General features: G+C 40.0%; 1 protein-coding gene across 1 annotated transcript; it reads left to right on the top strand.

The window, feature by feature from the left end:
- The first annotated feature begins 1398 nt into the window (after nt 1-1398).
- RAB4A (RAB4A, member RAS oncogene family) lies at nt 1399-19877 on the top strand. The gene is made up of 8 exons (XM_021527131.2): nt 1399-1544; nt 9797-9877; nt 11046-11160; nt 12327-12389; nt 13592-13746; nt 14652-14747; nt 16325-16485; nt 17751-19877. The coding sequence occupies exons 1-7, from the start codon at nt 1514-1516 to the stop codon at nt 16438-16440; spliced, it is 657 nt and encodes a 218-aa protein (XP_021382806.1). The 5' UTR covers nt 1399-1513; the 3' UTR covers nt 16441-16485; nt 17751-19877.
- The last annotated feature ends 257 nt before the right edge of the window (nt 19878-20134 follow it).

The raw sequence follows: 20134 nt of genomic DNA, 5'->3' as shown, positions 1-20134 counted from the left end.
TAAACTTTGCAACTTTTTTTGTTGTTATCAGTAGCTATAGCTGCACAGTTACGATTAAGCAATGGCACCGTGAACATTGTATGCTCGGCTACTCTTTTGTAATGAGGAAAAGGGAAAGCAATGCCAGGATGAATGGGCTGTCTAGACGACAGCCGGCAGGAGTGCAGTCGGCAGGACTGAGCAGGACCTGGGGGAAAGGTAATTCCGGCACCGGGAGACCACGACCGCCGACTCCCTGACCACCTCCTCACAACCGACCCCAGCCTCGGCAGCAGAGCAGAACTGAGCCTGCGGGCTACTTACCGTGAGAAAGGAGTGGAACGAGATAATAGGGGTTGAGAACTAATTCAAAGAAAAGTGATGTAAATTGTAACCAAGGAATGCTGACGCCTTTGTTTGTTAAAATGTAAAAACAGCAAAACGTTTCTGTGAGCGGGGAGCCAGCCTTTCGTGGGCCACCGCCCGGCTGCCCTGCCTGGCAGGAGCTGGAACAACGGGCGGTGTGCTCCGGGGTGTGCCCCGCTGTGCCCCGCTGTGCCCCGCTGCGCCCCGGTGTGTGCCCCGCTGTGTGCCCCGCTGTGCCCCGCTGTGCCTCGGTGTGTGCCCCGGGGTGTGCCCCGGTGTGCCCCGGTGTGCGCCCCGCTGTGCCCCGCTGTGTCCCGCTGCGCCCCGGTGTGTGCCCCGGTGTGTGCCCCGGTGTGTGCCTCGCTGTGCCCCGCTGCGCCCCGGTGTGTGCCCCACTGTGTGCCCCGGTGTGTGCCCCGCTGTGCCCCGGTGTGTGCCCCGGTGTGTGCCCCGCTGTGTGCCCCGCTGTGCCCCGCTGTGCCCCGCGGTGTGCCCCGCTGTGCCCCGCTGTGCCCCGCTGTGCCCCGGTGTGCCCCGCTGTGTGGCCCGCTGTGTGCCCCGGTGTGCCCCGGTGTGCCCCGCTGTGCCCCGGTGTGTGCCCCGCTGTGTGCCCCGCTGTGCCCCGGTGTGCCCCGGTGTGTGCCCCGCTGTGCCCCGCTGTGCCCCGCTGTGTGCCCCGCTGTGCCCCGCTGTGCCCCGCTGTGTGCCCCGCTGTGTGCCCCGCTGTGCTCCGGTGTGCCCCGCTGTGCCCCGGTGTGCCCCGCTGTGCCCCGCTGTGCCCCGCTGTGCCCCGGTGTGCCCCGCTGTGCCCCGCTGTGCCCCGCTGTGCGCGGTGCCGCGCACGGGTCCGGCCTGCCCGCGCGGGGGGCGCGCCGCAGCGGCCGCCGGCCCCGCGAGGGCAGCGGGCGGGGGCGGCCGGGCACGTGCGCCTTGTTTGGGGGCGGGGCCCGCGGGGGGCGGGGCCGCGGCCGCGAGCCGCCCCGCGCGCGCGGGGGAGAGGCGGGGCGCGCGCGGGGCCCGGGCGCGCCTGCGCGGCGGCGCGGGGCGGGGCGGGGCTGAGCCGAGCCGGGCCCGGGCGGCGGGGCCTGTTGGGTTCCCTCCGCCGTCAGCGCCGAGCCCGGCCGGGGCGGGCAGCGAGCCAGCGGCGGCGGGGGTCACCCCTCCCGGGATGTCGCAGAGTGCCATGTCCGAGACCTACGGTAGGATCCGGGAGCGGGGTGAGGGACCCCCTCTCCCTCCTCCCCTCCGGGGGAGCGGGCCCGGGGCCGGGCAGCGCCTCCTGAGGAGCGGGGACGGAGCCGGTGTGACGTGAGGGCTCCCCGGGCTCGGGCCGGGCCCCCTGCCCGCCGCTGCCCTCAGCCCGCAGCGCCTGCCCCGCCCGGGGTCCCGGCCGGGCCGGCAGCAGCGCTCCGAGCCGTCCCTCGGGGTGAGCAGGGAGCGGCTCGGGCGCCGCTCGCTGCTCCGGGCGTCCAGCAGGAAACTCGCCGGGAGAAGCTGCCCCCTCCTTCACTTGGGGACGGCGGGTGCTTCTGCGGGTCAGGTTAAGGTTTCGGTCCTGTTGTCGTAGACGTGCAGGCGTCAGAAACAGTTAACTCTGGGAGTGAGTTGAGGGGGGAAAAACCAGTCGGTATGTTCGTATGTCCCTGTGCTGGCATGGGTGTCTGACTTCCACTGTTAGGAAAACATCTGATGGAGTAAGTCGGAGTGCAGGCACTGACTGGGTGTGTCCAGTGTCGCCGGGAAGCATCAAAGAGAAGTGAGGAGTCAAAGAGGCGAGCAGAGCTGGTATTGCTGGCTAGGTGGAGGAGATGAGAAGCAACTGAATAGTATTAATTTATTTTCTTTATAATTTTACTTGAATCTCTGCTTTGACTATATTTCTTTTCTACCGTATCCATACCATACTGTTTTATAATATTTTCCAGTATAAAGATGCTGTTGTACATATGAACATACTCTAAAGCCATGTGGTAGGTTCACATTCATAGTCTGCGAGAGTAGGATCAGAATTGAGTGGAGGATAATTGAGTAATCAAAGCAAAATTGGACACAACCATTCTGGAAATTGTTTTGGAGGCTGGGATGTCCATCAGGAGTAGGCCAAGTGACCTGATTGTTTCTACTGTGTAATTTTATTTTCAATACTTTAGTCATCAGTGTTTGATGTTGTGTCCTAATGGTCATTGCTTCAGTGTACAGCAAATGCACAGAACTAAAGGGCAAAAAGCCCTTCAAGTGCCAACATTAAGATACCCAAACCCTGCTTCTTTTGTCCATCTGTTCTAGAAACATGTAGAAGTTACATATAGAAACCAGAGGGGTGTGCTTTGTCCACCTAGATTTGAGTTTAAACAAATTCTTCCTGCTCTGTACTCCTGTGATCTAGAACTGGAATCACTTTGGCTATGCTTATGGTGGTCTCTGAGAAAGAGTTGGTAGAAAACCAGATATGACAGCATTTCATTGGTGCTCCTCCTTTCATGCTGTAATGCTAGGTAAGCCAAACAGATGATTGGTATCTTAAATCAGAACATTGAAGTATTTTTTGCATTGTTCTTGTGATGTAGAATAGGGATAGTAAGCCCACTGGAGCTGTTGATACTTTCATATTATTTTGGTATCTGAGAAAACAAGCCCTTGAAGCTTTGTAGCTGTGGGCTGGTCCTGTTATTTGTTTAATTCTTGTTTGGTTTATTACCTTTTGGAGTTTCCGTGTTTGTTCTTATGCACACATAGGCTACAAAAATTTCAAAGCTAGAAGGCTGGAGAGTGTCAAGTTCTAGAGAACACAGAAGAATAAAATCTAAGTTATAGCATAAGGTTTAACTAATAGCTCTTCAATCTCTGACCGTAACAGTAGAGAGTAGCTAATTTTGCAGTATCCTGTCCACCAATGTAGCAGTCCCATTGACAGATCAAAGTTAGCAGTACCATGTGATTAAATTATGGATCTCCAGCGCTTGATAAACTCTCTAGATTTAATATGCTCACTGTCCTAACAAAGAGTGGTTTGTTGCTGACCAGCTGTCACAATGGCCATGGAGGATAGGAGAAGTATTAGGTCAGTTTCCTCCTGGTGACTGAGACTAGGGGTCACTGTATTCCCCTCCTGGAATCCCTGTAGCTTGTAAATCCTTAAATAATTAATTAGATTTTTCTTGTCACCTGAATTATGACCCATTCTAATTATGTAACCTCAAGCTTTTTATCCCACACATATAGGCTCAGGAAACTGGTTGGTGCTTGTGTTGGTGTTTTTCTTCACAATGTCATTTTGCTGTCTGTCTTTTATTTTATTTTAACTTTGCTGTGAGGCTTTAACTTCTCTTTCTGTTGAAAGAGGGGGTTATTTTTTTCATTAGTTTTCTCAATCCATAGGGAATAAAGAGCCTTTCCATTGGCCACTGCTGTTAATTTCATGTCTCCTGGGCTTTTTTACCTCCTTTAGTTTCTTCATCCATGTCAAATTCTGTCTTCTCTGAAGGTTTTCTGTTCACTCACTTTTCAAAACTTGTTCTGTCCATTATTGAGATTCTTGTCTCTTCCCTGTTTTCAAACAAAGTTCTGCAGCTTCTCAGCCTTGACACTAACTTTTGCTTACAATTCATATTTTCACTCCTGTAAATCTATTACAACAGTTGTGTATCTTCTGTTCTTAGCTTTCTTCTCTGTTCAATTATTTGTGTTCAATTCAATATCTATTCAATTCTTATGTGTTCAATTTATTTCCCGTACAAAGGGCCAAAACCAAACCAAACAAGAATACAAGACAACTCCATGAATTTTGAGACTGGGTTTAGAAAGAAGGTTTTCCTGCTGCTTTGGGGAGAAAAGGGTCTTTCTTTTAGAAGTTTGACATTTAACATTTGAAACAGATCTCTTATTCATAGGAAAACTCTTTTAACTCAAGTTTTCTGAAATGTAATGGCCTTTCTGTAGATAATTGCCATATAACAAAACATGCATGTTTTAGCTTGCTTCCCAATGCAAAATATACATGTTTTTATGGTAAAGACAGCCTGACAGAAAGTTGCTTACCCGTAATAAATAAATGCAAAGCAACCTTTGGATTTAAAATGGTAGAAGGATGGAAGTTGTACAAGCATTGAATAAATGCAATGTGTAAGATTCAAGTCAAATCTCTTCACTTCTTCATTCCATGTGTTTTTTCCACCAGCATCTACAAATCCCAATCTGGTCACATAAATTTACCAATCTCTGTCATTGGCAGAGACTGTACAGTCTTTCCATCCATTTGAAAATAATTGTTTTTGTCTGGACAATTTGATTTGTCCTTTTCTTGCCATCCTGTCCTACACCATTTACCTGATGATGTTTGCATTTATCAACCTGGTCTTCAGTTTGTTTCAAATCTGATTTTATTCCTTAGAGAACATAGCTCTTTTGCTTGTGAGAAAGCAGAACTTCCCTCTCTGAAGCATTCTTTTTGCAGATTGGAATAGAGCCACATTGATCTGTTCTACCCTTTTATCTTCTTAACTTTCTGCTAGAGAAAGGAGTAAGCGGTGGGAATAGCTCCTCCTTTCATTTAGGGGCAGCATGTTCATCAGGTATGCATCAGAGCACTCTTTCCTCCTGCCCTATGCCGTGAATGAGAGAGTTTCCAAAGGGTCAGCATTAGTGAATATAAATTCTACTCTGTAGCAAGGAGTTGGGAGGACTTCAAACTGAGACTGGGGATATAATTTGGTCTCCTCCCTACCCTACTGTATTAGCAGTGTGAAGGAAACAATTTAATTCTCATTGCTTTTTAAGGACTAAGCTACAGCATCTCAGAAGCTTTCTGACTATTTTTCTGCTGGAGCAGACTTCAGTCAATGGAGGAGGTTGGATGTCTGGGGGTGGTTGCTACATCAGCCATCTGTTTTTGCTGGTGCTTGAGTCAAAGCCCACAATTGTCTCTCTTCTCCTTTCCCCTCAGTTCACACTGCACCACCACCCCCAAAAGAAAAAAAAACAAACACAAAAGACATGATGTAATTTATGTAGTTTAACAACTTGTTTTGCTGGTGCATCTTTAGGGTGAAGCCACAGTTTTATTCCTTTTTGCCTGTGCTAGAAAATATTTTATTTCCTGCACCCCCTACCCTGTTTGGGATCAGGTGATGCATGTAGCTCTCAGAGGAGAGTAAGCTGATTCTTTCTTAAATACCTTATTTCCTTAAACAGCCATGCTATGCTGCATTTCATCTCATAATGATGTCATTAGTGCATATTTTGTAACCTTTTTTCCCTTTAGCACAGAGTTCAGTTTTGATCCTAAATCCCTTCTGTATAAAGATGATCTTATTTAAAGGCAAAGTGCTTTAACTTTTCTAGGCCTTTTCAGTAGCCAGCATGGCTGCAAGCATTTGTAACATCTGAATGATGTTGCTTTTCAGCTTTTCTATGAAGGAGGAACAACAGAATTCAAAAGAAAAGTTTCTCTAGGGTGACAGCATTGGCAGCTGACTGGAATGCTGGAACTCTGAGCTGCTTTGTCAATTGGGAAAAAAAAAAAGAGATTAAAAAAAAGCTATGAAATGAAGTGAACTAACTCCTTTGGGAAGAGGACACCAAAAACAAAAACTGGAACAATTAAGCAGTAGTACAAATACTAGAATATGAGTTGCATTTGCTGAAGTTGCTAAGAATGAATATGTAAAGTTTGAGTCCACAGTGATGGTTTAAAAGAAGCAGTCTGCCCAGTCTTGTTTGATCTCACAGTGCTTCCAATCTGTGCTAAGTTTTACATACATCTGTACAGCTTAAAGAGAAAACATTTCATGTCCTAAATCATGTGCTAAAATAAGTAATAGAAATATAGTTGATGTGGTACTGGTTATCATACAGAATGACGTTATACGAAAGAAGTTGCAGAATAAATAACAAGATGAAAAATGTTCTCTTTGTTCTTACCTGGTATTACCTTATTTGTTAATAGACTAGGCTATGAACTTAAAACAAATCTTGGCATTTTTAACATTTGGTATTGGCAAAGCCTTTTTCTTGTCCTTCTTTGCAGTTGATTAACTATGCAGAGTATTCCATATTTCCTGAACCATGTTATCCAGTGCTCATGGATAAACTGATAACATAAGTGTAAAAGCTTTTTTTTTTTTTTACATAGACTTGCAGTTTAAAAGGATAGAAGCATAGTTATATTTATGAAGGTGACAGTGTCTTTAAGTGTACATGTGTTTGGAAACATTGCTGCCTTTGGTGCAGAAAGGTTTTATATTTTTTGTTAGAAGGCTGGCATAGTCATTTTATGACTAAAACACATTTCTCCGAGTTTGGTGGAATAAAACACATTTCTCTTATTTTCATGCAGTGGAAAAAGTGAATTGTGACTAGTTTCAAGTTTCATCTTAAAAAGCCCATTTGCTATTTTGTGAGATTTTTTTTTTTTTTTTTTTGTCTACTAAGTAAGTAGGCATTGAACTGGCATCTAAGTGATTTATTTGTAGGAGAGAGTCTCTTTTAAATTTGTCTGGCACAGTAGAATCTGGATAGAAATTAGGAGTCTATTACGAAGTGTTGCTAAAATATATTATCAATTTAAAGACATTAATATAAAATCCCAAATAGCACTGTTGCTTTCAGATTAAAATATAAAGCACCTCAACTTAAAACACCTTGAGGAAAATTGCTGTTCTGATGCTCCTCCAGATCAGTGCCTGGCAGCAACATGGCTGTCCCAAGGCCTGACTGGCCTGCAGCCTGCCTGTGCAGAAGGGAGCAGTGTGTTAAATTTGCTGCTCAGTGTAGGTTTGTGGGTTGCACAAATATGCTTTCCTGAGCCACATTTGACAACCAGAGCTTGCAGTTACAGTGCAAATTAGTGGGGGAATAAAATTTTGGTTTTAGTCTTTCCCTGGTTTGGGTTTGCAGTAGCTGTTGTACTACTGTCAATAACACGAGTCTTCTGTTGGAGAAAAAGGAAGGTATACATGAATTTTAATATTGTTTTTAAGGAGAAAATCTCAAACAGCATTCACCAGGTACAAAGCAGAACCAGTATTAATTGGATTTCACATTTATTTTTGGAAAATTGACAGAATCAGAAACAGATTGTTTTAAATGTGTCTATGTCTCAGAATATCTTTCATTTTGCGGTACTTTGAAATAACCAGTGAGGTTATACACATACATACACACAGTAGTTTAAATATACAAAATGATGTAAAAGGCAGCTAACCAGTGATATTTGATCCATGAAAGTTGAAACTTGGCTTTCTTTGAGATGATTGTTTTCTTATCCTAACACTTTGGGCTATTTTTGATATCTATCTGGGTTTTCATGCTAACAGTGAAGACTTGATAGAGTGAAGGGTTCTCAGCTTCAGCCTGTTTTGCAGTTGATATAACATGAAGGGCCTTTCTTTACAGGAGTTAACAAATTTTTCACAACCTGAGGGAAAATCCTTTTTGTAACTTTTTTTTTTTTTTAATCCAGAAAGCATGAGCAGCTGGGTGGGGGCGTGACAAATGAAAGGATTTTGGAACAGAAAGTCTTGAGCATGTAAATGGTCATATTTGTGAGCAAGAAACAGCAGTCTTCTGAGAAGGGTAAAATTCAGAATCTATTCTGAGCCTGTTACAGCATTTCAAACAAGAATGGCAAAATGTAAAAAACCAAAAATCTTTTGTAAAACATTACCTCATTTTAAATATGAATAAAATCCAGAAGATGGGTGAAGATGAAGAATGGTACTCATTTCCAGGACTCAGAGCCCTGTCTTGGCCTTTGAGAAACTTGCTTATTTGTTTTGCCATTGCTAGGGACTGTTTATGATATACCATTACAAGTAACTGCTTCATGGAATGGAATGAGCACATAGATCTGTGTGCATCTTAAATTTGATTTTTGAAATTTAAGTACTCAAATGAGGTCTTGGTATGTCATAGGGACATTTCTCCCTCTCTCAGAATTTTTCATAGAGGTGCACAGAGAGACAGAGAAAACAATTTCTATTTCTGCTCCTTGTTTTTCCATGTGGAATGTGTTTGGAGAACTGTTTACCTGGGGTGATTGCTTGATTGGATTCTGGTGAGATTGTTTGAGCCTGATGGCCAATCCAATCCACCTGTGTCTGGACTCTTGAGAACAGGGTCACAAGTTGTGTGTAAGTTAGAGACGGTAGTTAGAACAAGTAGGTTTGTAGTTTTAGTACTGCCTTTAAATAGTATATTAATGTATTATAGTATAGTTATAATAAAGTAATCATTTAGCCTTCTGAACTGAGTCAGACATCATCATTTCTTCCCATCAAGTTCGCCCGCATTTACAATACTGGTAAAGGATTTTATCAGTTCTTTGATTTACTGAGCAAATTTTGTTTTCTTTTTATTCCACAATATCCTGGGCCAATACTCATGTAGCCCACTTGACAGCTTTGAACACTCTTAACAAAATTAATGTTTTTATTTTTGTTATTATTGCAAACTAAGTAATTTTCCGTGCATGCTTAACAGATGTCTTCTGGAGACCTGCTCAGTTTCTTAGACAAACTGTGCAGTAAAGAGTAAAAAATCTGTTGCTAGTAGAAAAATAGGGAATCTTACATGAGCTGTAAAGGTTGCTTTGGTGGCAGTATGTTAGGGGAAACAGTTGTAAGCTTTTTAATCAGTTTGTCATTTTTGAGAGCTGTAAGACAGGGAAGCTTTCTTCAGTCTTTAGGAAAACTGAAAGCAGATTTGTGGTGGTAGCATTAAAGCATTTTATGTAACTGTTGAAACAATAGAAATGGGCCATAAATCTTGAAAATGTGTATTTCCAAGGAACATTTATATAAATGGCTCATAAATAGGTAACAGAAATACATGTATATTAATCTAACATGTGGAAGAAATGTGAAACTAGGCATCTCAGAATAAAAATTATTTCTTCAGTCTAAATTTTACAGAGAAATACTGTGGTTGTCCCAGCTGTACAAGGATTAAAAACAAAGTATAATTATTAAACTGTTAATAGAGAAGTTCAAATAAATGTAAATTTTAAACAAAAAAAAAAAACCACCTTCAACCACTCCTCTCTAGAGTTGTAGATTTTGAGAAATGTTATCATTGTATATTTATGTTGACTATAGTTAATTGCTTACACACTCTTAACACACATTACAGGAATACAAGCCAACCATTTACCTGTGCTTGAGCCTATTTTAGCTGAACGCAGATTCAGCTATTTCTGCTTTGTTTTGTCTTTCTTGCCTCTCCATAAAGAAGAATTCTTAGTTCTTGCTGTGTAACATCACTATTGCAGACACTGGATAATTCTTCAGATTTATTGCTATTTTGCTATTTTTGTCATCTATTCCCTTCTCTTTGAAATAACAGTTACAAGAGTAGCTGTTATTGTAAAGCTCACAGCTGGCTTGTGAGCTTGATCTTGTCACAAAAATGTGAGTCCATACTAAAATTTAGCTTTTTTTTTTCTTTCAATCTTCAGATTTCCTGTTTAAGTTCTTGGTCATAGGAAATGCTGGAACTGGGAAATCCTGCTTGCTACACCAATTTATTGAGAAGAAATGTAAGTACATATGAAGGACAATAAGAGTTCTCCACCACCCTGTACCAGAGGTAAAGGCTCTGCCTACATAAGTATCTATCATTGGTAGGGAAGCACCCCTAATTCTATTATTTGTGTAGGTCAGAATTTTAGTAAAGAATTATATTCAGAACCATGCTGTAAATTCTTATTGCTTACTGTTTGTCTTTAATCTAAAGTCTAATATAGAGCATTACTCTCTGTTAAATAAATATAACAAGATGTTGATGAAAGTAAACTTACGTTCTGTGAGAGGTATAATTTGCAGCTGCAAGATTCCCTGGATATATAGTAGAGACTTGGATATTTTAGAAAAAATAATTAAAGAACAGCTGAATTGCTTGAGTAGATTTAGGAAGCCTGCAGCATCTTTCAAAATAAGTAGTAACTCTGTTTTCTTTGTTAAGGACTGTGGTCTGTGATAAATACTGATAGAGATTGAATTGTGAATGTTATTCAGAGATTAACAGATAGCATAAAAGAAAAATTCCTATTGGATTGTACATTTGGCATCAAGATTAAACAAAAATAATACACATTTAGAAACCTTAGTAAATCTAGGGAGTCTGTTGTCTTTCTCAACCAAACAGTAATTCACCTTATCTCTTGATAAGGTGAATACTTAAGGATAATGATGTGTAAGCACTAAGGAACATGGCTTGATTCTGAGTGAACTTGAAACAAGCCCTTGCTTCCAGTAAGGGCAGCTGTAAATTGCTGAGATTCTGTGATATCAAGAGCATGCATAGAGGAACTATCTTAACTTTGCACGTTAAATAATTGGCTCTTGCATATTCATAGTCAAGACTGTGTGCATTCTCATTAATTTTAATTTTAAATGGCATCAAAGTATTAGAAAACACAGTTGGGAAAAAATCTACAAAAAGTATTTTGCCACTTATTAAAGTGAACTGGAAATTATTGAAAGCAGGTCTTTCTTGTAGTAAGTTTGACTAAACTGTCAAAAATTCTAAGAACAATCATTTCTGTATGGTGGCAGTGAGCTTATGAGCTGCAATGAATTTGGTGGTTCAGGAAGTTTGCAACTTGAACACTGAGGAGTTTTTGATAATATCTAAATTGTTTTATGTAAAAACTATTCACTCTAAATATTCTTCAAATAAGTTTTGTTTTCTTTCTTTTTTTATAGTCAAAGATGACTCAAATCATACTATAGGAGTGGAATTCGGTTCAAAGATCATAAATGTTGGTGGTAAATATGTAAAATTGCAGATATGGGATACAGCAGGACAAGAGCGGTTCAGGTATGCTTTTCAGCCATTTTATTGTTATTACAATTGCTGCTGTGAGTGGTGGATGTTATTTATCCCTTCTTGTAAGCAGGCAAAGCTTTTTGGTCAGTGGAATTGTTTGTCTGCTTTCATATTAACCTTCCAACCTGGATACAGTGACACAGATCCGTTGATATCGGTAGAGCAGTGCTGCCTTGCAGGGTCTGAGTTTCTGCCCTTTCTTTCATTGGGTATTTTCTGTTAAGGTATATGAGTGGAATAGATAGCTAAAATCTTGTCACCAGCCGAATTCATAATTAACTATTTTAACTATGAGTATGCACTTAACTCTAGGAGACCTTCTGTTGATTAGAATAAGTAAATGTCAGGAAGCTGTAAGCTGTTCAACATCTACCTGGAAACAATTGCACAATATAATTACATATAGTTTAATTAGAGAAGGAAAAAATCAGTCAAATTCATTGGGGTAAATACATTTCTAGAATGACTGAGATATCTTAAGTTTCTTAGAGAAAAAACAATTTGTCAGCTTATAACAATCAGTGTACTTTTAATGCTATATTTTAAGTGTTCTACATCTGAGGCATGGGTCAAACTCAGTAAAAATCTAATGGATTCCTGGGTACATTCACCATCAAATAGGACATCACTTCTTTTAATATATTTTGTGGGGATGGAGTATATATCTGAAGTCTCTTTGTTTTGGGAGAGGGCTTGGTTAACAAGGGTGAATGTGCTGGTAGAAGTCTGAGTTTTAGGCAGCAATCCAGTTAATGTCTTCTATCAGACCAGTCCTTTGGATAATACTTCTGACTAAATAAAGCTGGGCTGTGATATATAGTCTTCATTAACAAGGTCTCTTCAGTGTGTTGGCTAGATATCAGCCTCCAGTTCTGTATCTGGTCATGTATTATGATGATTTGTGCACCTTCAACACCACGTGGGTCATAATGGACTCTGAGAATCCTCATACAGCTATATTTAATCAAAGTGCTTCATCAAAATCGTGGTTGCAATTAGTCTGCTGCTGCACAGCTGATAGCACTGTGTAAAAAACATGTTTTGTTTAAATACGTAAATGAGAATTCTGTTTCATAATACAGATTGTGTTATATCTTTAACCCAGATTTTAAGCAATGAAGGCACCACAGTAATGTGTATTTGTAATTCTATTCCAGGTCTGTAACAAGGAGTTACTACAGAGGGGCTGCAGGTGCTTTGCTTGTCTATGATATAACCAGGTAAGAACGCCAGCATCTCCTTTGCTCATAGACTGCCAGATCCAAGTAATGCACAATGATTCCTCCCCAAGTACCTAATGCTCTAATCGAGATTGGACAGGAAGAAAAGGAAGTAAGTATAAGAAGTACTTCTGTTTCAGTGTGTATTTAAGCTTTGGAACTTGCTTGTGAACATTCACTTGATTTTGTGAATGTCAGATGTGAACAATCCTAAAGGGTTACACAAATTTGTGGGGATCAGCCCCCCAGTCGCTGATCTAATAATGGTGGACTGCATACAGCCACTGGCTTAGCAAGCCTTGCCAAAGAAACAAGCATGGACTTCAGCCACCCTTAAGCAAGATGGTGCACCCTTTCTTGTGGAAACTGCTGATCAGTGTGCTGGAATAGAAGGTTATCCTCTGGAGAACATAGCTCTGCCTACACATTCTTTAACTGTAGGCCAAAATTCTGTTTTTTCTGCATCTTTCAAAGTTTTAATATTACAGACAGCCAATAAAACTCCTTACCATTACATGTGTTCACATTCTTCCTGCCACCATTGACTGGTGTTTATCAGATGAGTTTTGGGTTGGTTAATGGTTGTTGCTTGTTGTTCTGTGAGTGAAGGATTCTCTCAACAAGCTTTGAAATCTGTGTTCTGTGCTTAAGGTCACCTGGAGTCATCTGTCATTTTTACTGCTTGAAAGCTTTCTCCCTGACCACTGCTACAATGGCAAGTGGTGTGTGCAGGATGGCTGCCTGCAGTGTAGGTCCTGACACCAGTGTGAAAGTTCAGGCATGCACATCTACACAAGCCTCATAAATTCTTACAGTCCCACTGGTAATTTAAGTATCATTGAATTCCAAGTGGAACAGTATCTCATTCTGTTATCCCAAAATGTCATGCACAAAAGGTTAAAACTGGATAAGAGCTTAAAATTTTAGCTTTTCACATTAACACAGTATTTTATTATTGTGTGTTTATATATTGTGAATAATTTAATTTTTATTTTTAAAAACTCAAGCTTTCATTAGTTTCATGAAGGAATCTGATACTCTTCCCAGTTCATCACTGGCACACTGAGATGTGTAGGTGCCTTGCCTGACTACCAGCATTTTGTTTGCCACAAACACAGATTTGCTGTCTGAATTTTGTTTTGGTGATCTGTTAATGAGAATTAGTGTATCCTAATAAAGGACTTATTTCATTTCCTGCACAGCCGGGAAACCTACAATGCACTTACTAATTGGTTGACGGATGCAAGAATGTTAGCAAGTCAAAATATTGTGATAATACTGTGTGGAAACAAAAAGGATCTTGATGCAGATCGTGAAGTCACTTTTTTAGAAGCGTCCCGGTTTGCACAGGAAAATGGTAAGTAGTACAAAACCTTCATGTGGCATTCAAAGATGTGTAGTCCTTCAGATCATTTACATTTTTGTGCAGTTAGGCTGTACTTTGCACCCTGTCTACAGAAGAGTTCTTTCAGTACCTGAGGCCCAGAGAGGCAGTGCCTGCAGTGAAAACTACATGTACTACTTAAGTCTCATTAGCAGTGGTTCTTCCACTCACAGCTGCTCCTTTAAGAATACCCTCTATGTTGAGATATATTCTGTAGGAAATGTAATACAACTTCAGGTATTGCCTTGTCTCCAAACAGCTGAGGAGAAAATTGGTTTGAAGGACGTTAATTCCCAGTTTTCAGCATCTTAAAGACTTTGTAGATAACATACAAAGTTGTATGGGGTGTGCTGCAGTTTGAAGCAATGAGTTTTACTCATTGAAAACTGAGTTCAGTGCAGGGCATGGATCCAGACAACAATTATCTGGTCTGTAGTATTCAGAATTTCCAGTCTGAGGACGTGAATCTGTATCAGCTAAAGCCAGTCTTGGTCTGAGCTTCTGTGCTGCAGTCCTACCATCAGCAAAATCTGGTTTTGCTTTTATAAATCAATTAGTCTTTTCTACCAGCTCTGGTTACTGGCTTTGCTTTTGCATGTAACCTCCATTAATAGGAAACTGTATGACATTCGGTTTCAAGCACAACTTTGCATGCATAGCCCAGATTATCTTTGTACTCCAGCTTTCTAGGGTGCCTGAGTAAATTTTAGAGGATGTTTTTTGTGGTTTTGCCATCAAGTTTTTCTGGACCATGCTTTTTGACTGTAGATCTCTGTACAAATATTTTTATTGCTCCAGGCTTTCATGTTTTGAATTACTATACCTGCTATTCCAGACTTGTTTTGAGGATTTTTTTTTTTTTTTGGTGTCAAATGTAGAGCTGATGTTCTTGGAAACAAGTGCTCTAACGGGGGAAAATGTTGAAGAGGCCTTTGTACAGTGTGCAAGGAAAATACTCAATAAAATTGAATCAGGTAAATTAAGCTTTATATTTATAGAATCTTTTATCTGAAAATGAACAAAAGTGCACATCGAAATATCACCATTCAAAGTCCTCTAATAGAATTAAAGCAAAAAACCCAAAAATTTCATTTTGCTAAAATAACCTATTTGTTTTCTTGATGCCTCTCATGTGCTTTAATAGGAATGGATGTCTAAGTGAGATCTGTCTATCCAGAAAGGGGTGGTGGTGTGAATTGTGGGTGTTGTTTACCTTAACATCAGGTCTGAGTGTAGGTTAGACCTCTTTATCTTCAGTCAGGTCTGAGTGTAGGTTCTGTGTTCTGTGGGTTGCTGCATCCCTATAAATACCAAGCCTGACATTAGACAGTTTTTGTAGTCCAGAATAAAAACCTAATATCAGGGCAGTAATAACTTAAATTCTGCTTCTCATATGTAATGGGAAATACACTCAAGAGAATATGAACAGTAATACTAAAAATTTCAGGGATGTTTCCTAGCAACTGTTTCTCTGAAGTGACCTCTCTGCCCCTCAGTTGAAATCATTTTTACTTTTGCAGATCTAGAAATATACCAGAACCTTCTCAACACAAGTGGGAAGGTTTCTGCTGAAGACAGGCTCCTGTGTGTCAGATATCATTACAGCTAATTTGCATTCCAGTTTTTCTTTTTTCTAGCTGCTTGATATCTTTAAAGTTTTAAGTATTGGCCATATTGAAAAGTCTGTCTCAGATTCTAATTAAAAGTTTCCAATGCCAAACACAAATCTGTAGATTAAAATAATATGATAGTATGTGTTCAAAGGAGTTTTCTGATTACTGTATCAAATCAATGCCAAACAGCAGATTTCATTTTAAACAAAACAAAAATAACCTAAACAAAATCAAAACTCAAATGAAAAAAGAAAGTATAGCTATAGTATAGTTTTTCAAGATACTATAGTTTGATGACTGCTTTAAAGAGGCACTACCACCACAGAATTAAGTCTTATTTTCTGTGAACTGCTCCTGGCGTTTTTGTGTCAGCACACAGCCATTGAATCATGCAAAAATGGAGACTCTAAGTATCTTATGGAGGTCTCTCTTGGCCAGACCACCACACAGCCATAAGAACAGTTCTGAAGACACAGGGTATGAAGTAGGCAGAAGTGGATACCAGAAGTTGGAAAGGTTGATCATTTTCCCTGGGGAGCAGTTCTTTTCAAAATCCTTCTATCAGATTTTTGTTTGGCTTGGTATCTGCAGTACTGTTTTCTTTGCTATGAGCTACTGAAATCCAGAAGTTTTAAACTGTATTCACAGAAAACATTTTAGACCTTTCTTTTGCTCAAGGTAGTGCAAATGCATTTTTTGTTTGCAGCCTAACTCTGAGACAGATTGCTTTGTCATCATGGTCAAGAGCATATGGTTAAATTAGAGGAGAAAATGATTCAGGTTTGAAGTCGCCTAAAAGCAGGCAGAATTGAGATAATCTCTCCATAAATAGATTAGAATATAATTATTGTTTTTCTTTAATCTAATGTTAATGGTTAATTTAGGATGTATTATTTGTACATTATCTATGTTCTTGTGACCATTTTGTTTCTCATCAGGAGAATTGGATCCAGAAAGAATGGGCTCAGGTATTCAGTATGGAGATGCTGCCTTGAGACAGCTGAGATCACCACGCAGAGCACAAGCACAAAGTGCTCAAGAATGTGGGTGTTAGAGAAACAAAACACAAAATCCCAAATACTTATTTTAGATACAGAAGGTAAGGCTACAAAAATCTTGGGATGGTGGGCAAACTAGCATATTTCATAAATGTGCTGTATTGGGTGCTTGGCTTTTTCACAGTTAGCCTGTAAAGTTACAGAGAATCTGTTGAAACAATGCACAATGGAATGGATTGGGGTTTTTTTCACTCATCTGCTGGGAAGACTAGAGCTCTTACTGAAGTATTTCTAAATCTTAGCTTAATCTTAGTAATGCTGGGGAAAGCATTTTAAAATTCTCTATTCCTGGCCCTAATAGCTGCCTAATGCACTGCAGACAAAGTGCATCAGTTCTTTTGCATTGGGAAGAAATACCAGTAGAAGTAAGCATTCACAAAATGTATGATACAGTATATTGTCCTAAGCTATTATAAAGTCTTTTCTGAAAATGAGGCTTAAACACTGAGACTCAAAAATTAAAGACAACACTGAATTTCAAACTTACACTGACTTTTGCCCCTACCTAAAAGCAGCCTGAAGTTATTCTGATTCCTCTCTGCTATTAGCAGAAATGTAAACAAGCTAATAGTAGTTATTTGCTGCTTAAGCAGTGTTGTAATCTAAAGTAATTCATCTGGGGCTGTTGCAGCCTAGAAAACAGGTGTGCAGTGTTTTAAAATTCTTCCAAAGATGTTGTTCAGAGAAAGTGAGGAAAGAATTTTTCCCTTTAGGAGAAGAGACATAAGTCACATAAACTCCTAAGAACAGCTCTGTGGTTAGTCTTTCTTATGTTTAGAAGAGAGTTGTCCTTAAGACACTTCTCATTAGTTACTGGCTTTTACATAACTCCTTGCAATATGTAGTGGCTCTTAGTACAGTCCTTTCTCCCTGTGTAGTTAATTATTCTGGTATAATTAAGCATTATTTCTCTAGTACTAGGACAGTGATATCAAATAAGTACTGCAGGCATAGTTCCTGCATCACTTTTACTATATTCATTCATCAGCTTGAACAGTACATACAGCAGAAGGTTTATGGAACATTAAATAAGGCAGCACCATAATTCTACATTCTCATCTTTTTTCCCTGTGTTCTGGGAGCTTAGCTCGCAATTAAAGCCCAGAATTTTAAATAATGAATCCTTGAACTGCTTTTTTCTTCTAAAATTCCATTCTTCAACTAAGAGATTGCTAGAAAAGGGCTTTAATTTGGTTCAGCTTTGGTATGGCTCTACAGAAATGAAAATTCACTGATCTTATTTCAAGAGTCAGATTTCAGATTGATCAGATATGGGTAATTAATAGAGTTCTTATGTATTTTATAGCTGTCCTTGCAAATGGTGTTTGAAGAAACAGAAAAGCTTGAAGGCTATGCAGTTTTTAAAAACATCTTTCCACTATCTACAAGCAGAGCAGACCACTGACATAAAGGTATCCTGTAGTAGGGGGCAGGAATGTGCACAACACACAAGTCTGCAAAGTGAACAGGATAATTTGGTGGACAATATTAAGGTTCATACCTGTATGTAAATGTTTTCCATTACCTGTTTTTGTTTTGTCACCTCTAGTTTAAAGCATTGCAATGTACTGTAAATAATGTAATAGTAAATTTACAAAGCATGGTATACTTATGTATGCTATTAGAATGTTGCACTATAAGCAGTTTAATATTTTATTTTTTTATCATATAAACAAATTTAACTGAGATAGGCTTTGTCACATTTGTTGCACAATAGTTTGTATTTACAACCTGAATTATAAAACCACTGGCAACTGTCAGTGAGAGGTTGTTGGTTTATTTTTTCCTACTCAGTTTGCCACCTTCTAACAAGCTGTTGACAGGATCAGTTCTTAATGTGTGGTTATGACCCATACTTCTGTATCCTGATATGTCGTGTTGGAAAAGGCAAGTTAAAGCACAAGAGCAGAGCAAGAATGCTACACTGAGCTATACCATCTTTCATGAAATCAGAGTTCTGTTTATTCCCTTTGTCCTGACATTTTTGGTTCAAATAGATGCTTATCTGAAAAGTATGCACCTTAGGTTGTTTCTGAATTAAATGGAATTAAGCATGCTTTGTTCTTGAAAAGCCTGGGTTTAGGTTTAAAAAAGCTGTTGGGTCCAAAAACTTTCATGTTGTGTCACTCCTCTGATTGTATTTAGGATTGGAATTGTTACAGAACCAATAACAATTATTCCCAATGGTATTCTCTTCCTGGTAAGAGTGTGAAGTGTTTTTTGAAAGAGCATAACTGTATTTTCAAGAACATCAGAGAACTCCAAAGAAACTTACCTGTCTTAATACTTGCTCAGTTCAGTTTGGCTCTCACAACTGCAAATACTTACCAAAAGTCCTCTGGAGCTGTCTCCTCCACCAGTCCAAATAGTCAATTATTAACTGGGATGCCTTTTCCACCAGAGCTGAGGAGGGTGTTGATGCCAAAACCCCAAACAGTTCTGGAATGCTGGGAAAAGATGAGGTACCAGGCGGTCTATTCCACCACATACCATTCCACAGCCCAGTCAGGTTTCTTAGCACACTGACTAAAGCTGAGCACTGACACAGCACAAGCAGAGCTGAAGGTTGCTCTCCTGTCACTGTTAGAGTGGTGGAAGGGGTGTTGGCTATTGATCAAAACCTCTTTCCCTTATTACAGTAGCAGTTGAAAGGAGCATAGGACTGTTGCTTATAAATAGAAATTTCAGGGGTTTCACAGGGATTTTCTTCTACTTCTTTCTGTCCCTTTTACACACAAGGCCTCTTTTATACTTGGTTCTTATGATCATTTTGGTCAAGTGTCTCTGGTTTAAAAAGCAGTAAGCAGTTTTATTCTTTCAGTAACTATTAAAGCTGTCCCCTTCCTCCCTGGAAGGAAAGACTAGTGTCATTATAATGAGTTTGGACATGTTTTTACCATTTTTTAATGTATACTCCTACTGTACACACATTAACCTGGTTAATGTGCATGTTTTGTAGTGTCTCAGCCTTTTATGCTGCATATCTTGCTGACATTCTAAAAAGAAATTTTCTAAAATTGCAACTCCTTAGAGAAATACTGTTGGAAGCAATAGCTCTCAGCAGTGCAAACTCTATTGTTCACTATTGCTCCTCCAAGTTGTATTTCTAAAAATAAACTTCATTCCAATATCAGCCCTGGAGTATATTTCAAGCTTTGGCATTATAGTTGAAACCTAGCTCACCTGAACAGTAAGTCATAAATAGGCTATGTATGTTTTCAGGGTAAAATTCTTTACCAAAGCAAGATAGGTGGGAGTTTTACATGAAATACCTATATCTGAGGTTTCATTGGATGTGGAGCTTTAGCTGTTCAGCCCATTAAGAGATTTAAATGTCTTATTAAAGCCTGTGTCTTGCCTTTTAATGAGTCTGTTGGCCTACACTACTTCATTTACTGCTTGTATCTAGCACCAAATAAAGAACATTCTGTGATTTTCTTCCAGTTAATCCTGTGTACTTGTACAAGCTTTATCTGTTAAGTGAAGTCAATAACATGACTGTTTGGAAACTCACATAGAATTCACAGTTGCCTCATCCTTTTTTTATATTCAAATAAGTGTTGCAGTACAGCTCAAGCGTTCCCTTAAGACCTGTAAAAATCAAATGCCATAGAAAAACCTGATTAGTCTGTATACCTCATTTCCGTTATACTTTATATGCTGGAAGAATTAACACTATAAAAATCTCAA

The sequence above is a fragment of the Lonchura striata genome, chromosome 3, assembly GCF_046129695.1.
Source record: "Lonchura striata isolate bLonStr1 chromosome 3, bLonStr1.mat, whole genome shotgun sequence".
Lineage (NCBI taxonomy): Eukaryota > Metazoa > Chordata > Aves > Passeriformes > Estrildidae > Lonchura > Lonchura striata.
This window is presented reverse-complemented; position numbering and strand designations above follow the sequence as displayed.